The following is a 12321-nucleotide window of genomic DNA, read 5'->3' as shown; positions in this document are numbered from 1 at the left end:
AAAAGACTCAGAAAGAAACTGGAAAGGCAGTAAATAGTAAAATCAAATATGTGGATAATTGCAATCATGCCCTATAGTAATCAAATAGTAATAGTAAATTAAATAGTAAATTTAGTAAAATACTAAAATTAAAATCTAGAAGAATATCACATCATGAACTTAGGGGTGCTGATGATGAAATTTTGGAAAATGTGAACTTTTTGTACATCATGATGGTTCCTTAGTTGATGTGTTCCATCTTATACTACATAGTTTCTACCTTCTCACCCCAAATACAGACATCAAAAACTGGGTCCCAGTACTGATATCCCCTAGTTCTGATACCCAGGTTGACTCAGTGCAAGATTTGTTTTGGACATCTCATTTCCCTTTTCTCTATTTCCCTCCCTTTTATGAGAGATGCCTGCCCAAGGCAGTCCTCCTCTAAAAAAAGAAAAAGAGAAAACTTTTTATAGACTAAATGGATTTAAACCACTTATCTTTTCTGGTCTTCATTCCTTAAATTTATCATCACGACCACCACCACCACCACCACCACCATCATCATCATGACATAGTATATTTATTTTGTCTAGACTTTTCATTTCATTCATGTAGGGAACTCCCAGGGAGGAAACTCCATTTACCAATACAGATGAGCACCGGCTTCATAACTTATATTCTCAGAGGATTGATGGGGGCACCGAAGGTCACAAAGCAGATGTGTGTCAGAGTTAGGACTTAACCCAGGTTTTCTGATTCTGATACTGGTTCTGTAGGCACTACACTATGAGGCCTTGTATTTATTTTATATTTAAATATAACTACACATTTAGGTAGATATAGCCATAAATAAAAACCAAGTTAAATATAACCATAGATGTAACTTACAAATGAATAGGAGGATGTTAGTTGTTACCTGTGTACATATACTCCACATACGCAGGATGCGTTTTTGTGAAAACCTCCTTCACTTTCTCAATTTTGTCAGCCCTTACTTTCGTCGCAAATGGTGTATACATGGCTGAGAAGGATTCTGCTCTGGTGAGGGCTTCTTCGATCATGGCCTGAAAGGGAAACAGAGACTTGTGCAGAATGAATAAAAACATACCTACTTTTGAGAAGGCAGGAGTATAATTACCTTCATGGTTGACTTAAAAAAAATAAATGTATCACACTGCAAAGATAACATATTTGGGTCTTGAATATTAATTAGGAAGAAATTCTAATTAGTTTTAGAAAATATAGTTTCATGTTCAGACAGTCAGTTAAGTGGAGAAAAAAAATTGTAAGCCAACTTTCTCTAAACTGAGTTCAAATTATAGTACAAATAAAAGTGTATTCCATTTTATCTTCCAAAGTACCATCTTTTACTTGGAGTTTTTTCTCCTGATTCTGAAGTCTAACACTGAAATTTGCCTCCTTAGGCAGTCACTAATCAGGCATTGGAGAAGTGATCTTCAAATATAATTCAGATGACTCCATGCAAACATGTTGACCAAGACTTGGATGAATAACATTGCCCTCTCATGTGTGTTTGTGGGAAAGCAAAGTCTTCCTTCTGTCCCGCTCTCTAAGTCACAAGAACCAATATCAATGTTTTTGTTCTGAAGCAGGAACTAAGAAAACCTTGGTTTAAATGCTGTCTCTAACACTTAATAGCTGTGACAAGTCATTTCATGCATCTAAGCCTCAGTTTCCTTTTCTGTAATATAAGGATGATAATAATATTGAACCATCGAACTCATGGAGTTGTGAAACTCTCAAGACATGATGTTCATATGTGCTTTCTAAGCCTTAAAGCTATTCTCATTGGTCTTGATGTTACTGTATTATTATGAGAGGAATTTTGGTGTAGTGGAGAGAAGGCTGGCCTTGGAATAGAAAAACCTGGGTTCAAGTCCTCCCCTGAATTTATGGTTTACCCTAACCCTATCCCTTTCAATTCTCAGACAAATCTCTAGGCTATAAGTTTGAGATTGATTGCATATCTGCTTCTTTGGATAGACTTTTCACTGTACTATGTACTATGCAATGAAATCCCTTTAAAACAGATTTTCCTGTGCAATAATCTCCACAATGCTTATAGAACCATTTGCCATCACCCCAGCCTTTCTATTGTGTATAAGGCTATTACTGCATCACAACAGATCTAAAAGAAGCTGGCTCAGAATCTTCAAAGGGGATTTATATCCTTTCCCTGCCTTCAAAGTCTCAAAGCAACAGTGACTATAGTCATTCCTCATTATAGAAACCGGTGTAAAAGGACATTACCAAAATCCATCTTGTTTCCATACCCAACAATTGTGACTAACAATAATCAATGAAGAAAAAGAGCCATCTTATTTTCAAGTGAGGAAGAAGGCAACATCAAATAATGCTATTACATGTTCATTCTTTCATAAGCAAGCTTCTGGTGGGAATAAGAAACAGAACCTCAATGAGGGGGAACGATTTTTATTCGGTAAAGTTAGGTAAAACCTATAATTTGCCATTTCCCAAATGAGGGCAACTGGCCCCACACATGTTTGCTTTTCCACTAAGTTAGCAGTGTGAATAGGAAGTCGTTTTGAATGGAGGGGTCAGCCTCTCCCTAAGAATGGCACTTGAGAATTGTATGAAAATGAATGGCCAGGCACATTTACTGTGTGAAAGTAATGATGTTGTCCATTATCAGTGAAGGGATCATCTTTCTTCTAAGCCATGCTGTCTAAATGGAAAGAAGTAAAAAAATCAACGAGGTGAGGAGAGGGAAGATGAGGACGGTTAGGCAAATGGAAAGACCTAAGTGGCCCTGGTATGGGAACTCTGGCCAGGACCACCCAGAAAGGAACTGAGGCCTGGCTGGAGAGGTCAGGCAGATCTGGGAGACTGGAATTCAGGAAGCTGAACTGGGCAACATCGGGTCCAGGGAAGGAGGCTGAGCCACAGGAAGAGGGCACAAGGGGCAAGACAGCTTGGCATGCAGCCTGAGGATTACTCCAGCTTTTAACTAGCTGAGGTAAAGTGGGTAGAGGTGTACCCTCTAGTGGGAGTGGGACAAGGTGATAGAACACTGAGAAGTACTAGCTCACAGTGAAGGTCATTCTTTTTCTTCAGTCATAGTATGGAGCCATTTCTTGTTGGAGATTCATGGAGTTTTGCTTCCAGATAGCTGTCTCCATAACCTTTCTGAATGTCTAGGAAGAGGTGACTTTGGGTTGGCTCCTGGGAAGCCTTGTGTTTTCTCATTGTGATGGCTCATTCCTCAGATGATACATATATTCTTTTCACTTACATCACATATACCCATAGATTAAGAGGTGAAAGGGAAGCAATACGTCATCTCTTACAATCCCCTCATTTTTCAGATGAGAAAAATGGGTCCCAGAGAAGTGATAAGTCTTGCCCATGGTCATGAAATTTGAACTGAGGTCCTAGAATCAACGAGTTAGAGATGGAAGGAACCTTAGAAACCAACACAGATAACCATTTCACAGATAAAGAAGCCAAGGCCCAGTGAGTTTAAGTGATTTGGCCAAGGCCACACAAGGAGTAAGGATCAGAGAAAGCTTCGGAATTCGAATTTCTCTAGCTCCAAAGAACTTCTCACTGTGCCATGCTTTCTCCAAAAACACACCAGTAGCAACATACCTTACTATAGCCATGCTTGGAGAGTGGTGTTGACTCAAGCCCCTGAATTTCTCCATCTCATCAGTAAAATGAGAGGAAAGAGCTTTTTTGACCTTTAAAGTCCCTTCTAGCTTGAAGTCTCTGGTTCTATGACAGTTCAAGTCCAAGGACAGTCAGTGATGCAGATTATGGAGGACTTCTTTTACTAATGCCATTTCCAGGTTTTCATTTCTGTGGCCTCTCCAATATAAAATCATTGCACACAGCTCTGCAGAAGGCATGAACATGTCCTTTCTGGAGAGGCAGTCAACTTTGGCAATCTAAGCCTCTGCTTCCTCACTCAGAGTTGCCTCAGGGGCACTGGAATGATCATCTCCTCCACCATGGGGCCATTTTTCCCCTCTACTTAACTATTAGTGCAGTATCTCATGATGGGGATGTTTTATTAGAATCATGGCAGGATGTGGCAGCTGTGGCTTCGGTACCAAGGTGTTGGAGACTCCATTTGTCACAGTAATATCTTGTGACTTGAAGTCTGGCCCCAGGTTTTTGAAAGCTGAAAAAGAAATCGAACCTTGATACTGTGAAAATGAAACTAAAGCGTATACACATATATTTTTTTTTCTGACAGGAAAAGCAGATCTTAGAAGGTTTTTGGTAATAGAAGAACCCTCAGAAATGAAAATAAAATAAATTTCAGTTCAATTTACTTCTTATTTATTGTCCATTGAAGACTCCCCTTGAGTTTGGATATATAGAGAGGAAGACGACCAGATGGGGAGCAGCAGCTGGCAAAAGACAAAGCTTACAAAAATGGAGGAAAATGATAAGTAATGTTTTGTAATTTGATAGAAAGTTATCTACTGTGGGGTTCTCCCTTCTTCTGACATCTGTAAGAGCTGCCTAGAGCCTGTGGGGACATTAGTTAAGAATTATATTAGAAAGTTTAGGCATTGTTTGGTATGGTAACAGGTCAATTTATTTTGGGATGAATTTCCTCAATATTGCATTATTTCTGAATCTGAACATTCTTTCTTCCTGAGTAAATAAATAAATATTAGAAAAATGTACTCTTGTGGACTAGAGAACAGGACTTGTAGTGATCAGCTGAAGGGACTAGGAATGTCTATCTTAGAGAGGAGAAGATGTGATAGCTGTCTAAGTATTTGAAGGGCTGTCAGGTAGAGAAAGTTGGAATTAAGATTAATGGTTAAGAGTGGCAGAGAGGCAGCTTTAGGTTTGATATATGGGGAAAAAAAGTCCTAAAAAGTGTGATGGGATGACATGAGTAGTAGTTCCCCATTATGGGAGGTCTTCTAGCAGAGCCTAGTAGAGGAGAGTATGAGTTGGGCCAGATGGTCTTTCTACCTCTGAGAATATGTAATTTGGGGTGCCAGGGAAGGGCACCCAGAGATTACAGCAGAGGCAGTGGGAGGGGATAGGTAAATTGGGCTTAGGTGCGTGCAAGATTGCTGACCTCAGAGAGTAGGTTTGACTCCAGGAAATTCCATGAAGCTGAGAGGTGAGAGTTAGGACTTAATAATTAGGAAAGGATAGGAAGCTGAGAAATATAGGAGCCCTGAGGTCCAAAGGCAAGTACCCAGGGCTGGGTCTGAGAAGAAGAGCTGGTGCTCCAGGAAACTGATTGAAAACCATCAAAGCTTAATGAGTCCTTCATTCTTTATAGTGACACATTTCCCCCGAGGGTTCCTCATCATCTTAATGTTATATATATTTGGGACATCATAGACTATTTGGTAGATGCTCAAGTGATCATGGAAGTCCAACCCAGTTGTTGATTTGGTTGTTTGAAGTACAGGAAAAACTCTTTGCTTTGAAATAATTGGGGTAAGTGGATCCAGCCTGTCTTAAAAACATGAAATTTAATTGTTTTCAAGTGGCTATGGTGGCTCAAACTAGGCCAACATTGTTGCCCAGTAGAGAGGTCCTTAGAGGACCTGCTACAGCAAATAGCAAAGAGTGTTGTACAATTTGGATCTCAAATGCAGATTGAATGGGTGCTTCAAAAATGCTTAAGTATGCTTGAAAACAGCTCATTTTCATAAGTAGTTGAAACATTCATCTTATAATCTTGCTAATGATGTTGGGGGCAGGGAAGTGTGTTAATATTATCTATGAAGAAATATGAACAAGTTTAGAGAGGCAAGTTCATCACCAAGTTGGTCACACAGAATGATGAAATATCAGTTGCATCAATTCTTTTGAAAATCACTTGTTAAAGTTGTAGAAGGGTTTGCAATCGATGGCTATTGGGGATGAGGGAAGGCAGCATTCACATGAAAGAAATGTCAGGTCCTTGAAGTGAGGAAGGTTCCACAGTGGCCAGCAGGTGTTGTGATCACCCCCATTTTAAGATGAGGAAACCGAGGCAGAGAGATTAAATGGCTTGGCCCAGGGTCACACAACTTGTTTCTGATGCTGGATTTGAACTTGGGTCTTCCTGAATCTAAGTGTAGCACTCTAGACACCTAGCCACCTATACTACTACTACTACTACTGCTACTACTACTACTGCTGATACTGCTGCTGCTGCTTTCTAAATAGAAAAAGTCCAATGGAATGCCAAACAAAGAAGCACATTTTCTAAATATATGTAGGGATTAAGGGAGTTTCAAATATTTCATAAAGATTCATGAAATCTTAGAATTTTACAATTAGACAGTATTCCTAAGGCCCAAGGATCACAGGGTTTAGAGCTAGGTGGTCTCTAAGAGGTCATCCAATCACAGAATCATAGATAAAGCTCAAAGGGACTTCCGAGGCCCTTGAGTCATTTAACCCCTTAATTTTATAAATGAGGATCAGAGAGGCTATATTATTTGCCCAGCATCATCCAACATGTTAAAAATAGATGGACAAACCATGGCTGGAGTTCAACTCTTTGTATATGAATCAATATATTTGATAATTTTAGGCAGTCAATGAAAAGTCTCCGAAGGGAAAGGAAATGGAAATTTCTGACTTGTAACTCAGGGCTATCTCTGGTTCCCAGCAAGGTGATCTAGTGCCCCATGTCCCCTTCTGGAGAACACAGGTTACTTTCTGCGTGTCCCTCTTGCCCCAGACTCCTTTCTCTGGACCCCTGGATAGGTTTGTCTTGCCTGGGCATTGTCCATATTCTCAATGTTTTCCCCTCCCCAAATCTTCCCATCAAAATCTACCTAAACTAGGTTCTTGGGTCTTATTTGCTCTGCTTTCCAAGACGAAAGCTCATTAATCTGTTGTACTCATCTAAGCCAATGTCATAATAGGTGGTAATAGCTTGAATGAGAAACTATTTATGAAGTACTAACTCTGCTAAGATCCAGGGATACCCGTATAAAAGTGACACAGTATTTGCTCTCAAGGAGCTTACCAAGGGATTGGTGTAGCTAGGATTGGAATGCAGAGGGAAGGGAACAGGGGTAGGTTATAGGCATGGTTTAGAGATGACTGGGAATTGATGGTAATCTGATTCTGGTCAAGATCCACCAATTTTTTGCAGAGGAGGGCATGCTATCCATGCAGATAGCATGATTTAATTTTAACAGATGTCTTCTTAAGTCACAAGCCTTTAGCAGTGGGTATTTTAGGTAGCATGGCAGGCTGGTAAGGCAGTCTTTTACTCCTCAAGCCTCATCTCAAGAGTGGCTTCCAGCTCTGCCCATGTATAGCTCTAATTCTGGCTGTCAGTATCATTAACAGGAATTGAGCATTAATGGAACCCCAGAACTAGTTTGGGGGAATTAAAAATCTAAGTAATTGGGTTCATGTAGGCATTCCTCAATGGCCCTGACGGACCATTGAATTGATCAGAGAAGATAGGGAGTGATGAGTAGGGGCTCTGAGAATGGTCACTGAACTTGAAATAGCACGGGGAGAGAGAGGACAAAGGAAGGTCAAGGGCACCGGGCTCAGAGAGACTCAGATGGATCATATTGACATGAGCCCCAGATTTTGTTAGTTTCAGTCTCTTATGTAATCACGTGACCTTTTCTTCTTTTCTCAACTGTTTTCAATATAGATTGAAATTTTCAATTATAGATTGAAAACAATTAGTCTGAAGAGTCCGACACTGTGAATTCTTGAGCCTCATATATCATGAGTTCCCACTAGACTGCTCCTTGAGAGAGGGAGATTTGTTCCCCTGGCAGCACCTACCACGGTATTGTGCATTCAGTAGGTGCTTCATAAATATGGGATACTTTTGTTGAAGTCTTTGAGGGCTTTTTGCAGTAATGATGATCATCGCTAGCATTTATACAGAGATTTAAGGTTTGTGAAGTGCTTTAGAAGTATTAACTCACTGTATCCTTATAATAATCCAGGGAGGTAGGGACTATTATTTTCCCTATCTTACCAATGAGAAAACTGAGGCACAGAAATTAAGCAAAATGAGGGAGCTGGAACTTTAAGCCCCCCTTCTGGCTCTAAATGCATGATCCTATGTAGGTCATGAAGATGGCTTCCAAAGGAAGATCATCCCATGCACTCAGGGACACTGAGTGGCTCCCAAGTCTTTGGGTCTCAGAACTCAGGCTGCTGTGGGGCTGGTGGGCTTCCTCACGCTGGAGGTCTTTACACAACAGCAGCCAAGGGTGATCACGTGTTAATTATCTTGCAGAGAAGATTCTTGTTGGAATGAATGTTCACAGAGATCCCTTCCTACTCTTATACCCTGAGATTCTGACTCTTAGGTTTAGACATCTCTGTAGCACATTGTTCTAGTAGGACTTTTAGAACCGAGGCACAGTCTCAGAGACTGTGGTGCCCAGTTCCCTCATTTTACACATGAAGAACCTAGGGCCTAATAATGACATAGGCACTTAATATTCTGAAGCAGCTACTTGGTGCTGTGAATAGGGGCCAGGGCTTGGAGTTAGCAAGTTGCTGTTGTGTCATTTCAGGCTTGTCTTCGGGACCTATTTGGGGGCTTCTTGACAAGGGTATAGGAGTGGTTTGCTATTTCCTTCTCTAGCTCATAAGGGAACTAAGGCAAACAGAGTTAAGTGACTTGTCCAGGGTCACATAGCTAGTGTCTGAGCCTGATTTGAACTCAGGACAATGAGTCTTCTTGAATCCAAACCTGGTGCTCTATGCACTATGATGCCACCTCACTGTTGGAGTTAGGAAGATATGAATCAAATCCAGCCTCAGATACTGGCTATGTGTCCCTGGGGCAAGTCACTTCACCTTTCTGCCTCAGTTTCCTAATCTATAAAATGGCAATAATAACAGCATCTGCCTCCCAAGGTTGTTGTCAAGATAAAATGAAATAGCATTTGTAGAGCACTTTATAAACCTTAATGTGCTATAGAAATACTAAATTTATAAATACTAGTAAATATAAATACTAATTATTGCTATTATTTTCACCATCTGCTATTTGAAGCTAAGAGCTCATGAAAAAAGTATAACCAAATGTAAATTAAGAACTGAGACATTATTTGATCTGCTTATAATCTAATGTAGTTGAATCTAAGATTTGTTTGTCAACAAGTCAAAGAAAAAAACTGTTTAAGGGAATCCATTATTAAAGGCATTAAAAACCTCAGTGTTTTCTTCATAATGAAGAGTGCAAATTTTACTACTAACTGTAGCTCCTGCAAGTTAGTTAATTTGGAAAATCTAATTATCTTGACATCTCGAATCAACCCGAAGGACAAAAGTCTCTTTTGTGAGATGGTGGACATGCTCGCGCTCTCTCTCTCTCTCTCTCTCTCTCTCTCTCTCTCTCTCTCTCTCTCTCTTCTCTCTCTCTCTCTCTCTCTCTCTCTCTCTCTCTCTCTCTCTCTCTCTCTCTCTCTCTCTCTCTCTCTCCCTCCCTCCCTCCTTCTCTCTGTCTCTGTCTCTCTCACCCTCCCTCTCTCCCTTCCTCCCTCTCTCTGTCTCTATTTCTATCTTTCTGTCTCTGTCTTTCTCTGTCTCTCCTCCCTCCTTTCCACAATAGCTGGGTATGACTCTTTATTGATACGATTTTTGTTAATGTAACAGTATGTCAGAGTAACAGATGTATGAGGCAACTATTTGATCTTCTCTTGCCCATTACTGTTTTTTTCTGAAATGTTTCCTTCTAGAAATCCGGGTGTCCTGCTGAATAGCCCGTACTCCATGCCTGGCATTTTTCTAATGTAAGGGAATATCTGGCAGTTTTGCCATTAAGCCTGTCTGCCCAGTGATGCGAAAGTTATAAATATCTTCAGGCAGTTGTAATCATCTAATGCTATTTTTATTTTTTTTCTGGAAAGGGCGAAGGATGTCTGAAGACATCCTTTTCATCAAGGAGAACGCCACTGCTTCCTGCACCAAGCTCCTTGTTAGTTCCCTGCTTTGTCTCTGAGTTTCCCTTGCTTGGCTCAGGCCACATCCAGGTCCAAGTGATGTGGCATCTTACCTATTTAAACCTCTCCTGGGACCCTGGTGAGATATATGCTAAGTGTATACTTTTTGAGAGCAAGAGCAGAATAACTGCACCTGACAGGTTCTGAGAGGATACTGGGGACACATGTGGGGCACAGGGGGGCAGGAATTGGCCTCTGGGGTGGCTGGAACTTAACTTGTGCTTTTGCTGGTTTAGGGAATTTCCAGATAAAGAGTTTGCTCTCTACCAGGCTGACAACCATCTCTCCAAGGAGTTTCCTGGGGTTCTGAGAAAGGTTTTCACATAACCAGTGTGTGTCAGAGGAGGGATACCATACAAGCAGGGACCAGAGGTACCGATACTCATAGGATCATAGACTGAGAGCTGCAAGAGACCTTAGAAGTCATTATTTTTACAAGTAAGTCACAAAAGAGATTAAATGACTTGTCAAAGATCTCACAGCTAGTAAATATATGTGGTAGGATTTGAGCTCAGCTCTTTTAACTTCAAATCCAGTGCCTGATCAACTATCTCTTTTTCTATCTGCCATCTCTCCTCTCTTTTACCCTGTCCCAATTCAAAATGGAGGTGATTTGAAGATTGTACTTGGATATTCTAATATCCAATATTCTAATAGATGTCAGGGTTGGACAGTACAGTAAAGAATTATGATTTGGAGCCTTCTTTGGAGGATACAATGGGGATAACCAGAAAAGTATTCTAGATGTGGATACAAATGACTTGGATTTGTATGTTGGCCCTGTTGCATGGTCTGTGTGACTATGGGCAAATTGCTTAACCATCATGGACCTCAGTTTCCTTCTTGATAAAATAAGGAGTTTGAACATCTCTTTCTTCTCTCAATCTATGATATAATCTTGTCCAATGATTTAATTTTACAGATTGCGAAGATGAGGAGAGAGTGGCCAGTGAACTTCCTGAAAGTTACATAACTAGATAGTGGCACAGTTGAGACCAGGACCCAGCTTGCCTTGATGATTCTGAAATGTCTTGTAGTATAATGATGGGGTCACTCACTAAAGAGTAGCATTTGCTATATAGAGGGTCTGCCCTGGAGATTGTTACTCCAGTACCAAAATGACCTTGGTATGTGAGCTTAACTCAGCCTTAATAAGATGAGCTGTTGTCAGATCATAGACTCAGTGCTATCAAGCTGAAAGGGACTTCAAAATCAATCACAGCCAGCCCCGTAATTTTACAGATGAGGAAACTGATGCAACCAGAGTGAAGTGACTTGCTTAGGGCTATACAGCTAGTAAACACCTAAGGCCAGATTTGAAGTCAGGAAGATGAGTGTTCCTGACTCCAAACCCGGCACTCTATCCACTGTGTCACCTAGTTTCCCCTTATACCACCTTGCCTCCCATATTTTTAAGGATACTTTCTCCCATCAAGGGACAGGCAATGTAATTTGAGGTCTCTTTCCATCACCTCACAATGAGAATAATTCAACCCAGCACCCAGGTTGCCTCCAAAGTTTATAAGAGGTTCTCCCATTCTTTAAAAATATGTGTTCACTGAAAAGAAGGAAACAAGCACTGTGCTAAGCACTTTTAAATATTGTCTCATATGATCCTCACAACAAACCTGGGAAGCAAGTGGTATTATTATCACACCCATTTTACATTTGAGGAAACTGAGGTAAGTTAAGCGCCTCATCCAGATCACACAGCTGGTAAGTCTCTGATTTCAAATTTGAACTCAGGTGTTCTTGACCCCAGATCCAGATCTCTTTGTCATCTAGCTCTTTGTCAAATGCCTCTAAAAAACCATTATTTCACCACAGGAAAAGAAAATAAAAATAAGCATTTTAACTAAAGCCAATATACACCAATAACAGCAGAAAACCTTAAGACACTATGAATGTCTGTGACTTCTGCTATTTACAAATATTTTTGAAGAAGTTTTATTGACAGGTTATGTTTTAACAAGACAGACATTTACAGAGTATACCTACTCTATGAGAGGTGTCTCATAACAAAGTCAAAACAATTAATCCACATGAATAAGACAGTCCCATAATTTGATAGTGCATGAAACCCCTGAATCCTTTTTAAAAAAATTTTTTATAAAAAAAATTAACAGAAATTAATTTTTCTCCTTCTATCCACCCCATTGAAACATAAGACAAAATAAAATAAATTTTTTTTTAAAACAAATATGCATAGTTAAGCAGTGAATTCCCTCTTTGGCTGTATAATACACACACACACCCACACCCACACACATACACACACCCCCCCACACACACCCACACACACACACACACACCTTGTTCTGTATCCCTTCTGCCAGGAGGTAGTGGATAGTAAATTTCATCATCAACCTTTTAGAATCATGGAAGGGCA

The 12321-nt window shown here is 40.3% G+C and overlaps 1 protein-coding gene across 4 annotated transcripts in view; it reads right to left on the bottom strand.

Annotated features, from left to right (window-relative positions):
• The window catches only part of SPATA16 (spermatogenesis associated 16), a 319130-nt gene that overhangs the window by 79963 nt on the left and 226846 nt on the right, over window positions 1-12321 (bottom strand). For all 4 annotated transcript variants that reach the window (XR_011969102.1, XM_072618454.1, XM_072618456.1 and 1 more), the window contains exon 6: window positions 899-1046. Coding sequence is in view for 3 of the 4 variants with exons in the window: in XM_072618454.1 (XP_072474555.1) it covers window positions 899-1046 (148 nt within the window). In the remaining variant the exon portion in view is untranslated. The remainder of the gene's footprint in view (window positions 1-898; window positions 1047-12321) is intronic.

This window comes from Notamacropus eugenii, chromosome 6 (genome assembly GCF_028372415.1).
Source record: "Notamacropus eugenii isolate mMacEug1 chromosome 6, mMacEug1.pri_v2, whole genome shotgun sequence".
NCBI lineage: Eukaryota > Metazoa > Chordata > Mammalia > Diprotodontia > Macropodidae > Notamacropus > Notamacropus eugenii.
This window is presented reverse-complemented; position numbering and strand designations above follow the sequence as displayed.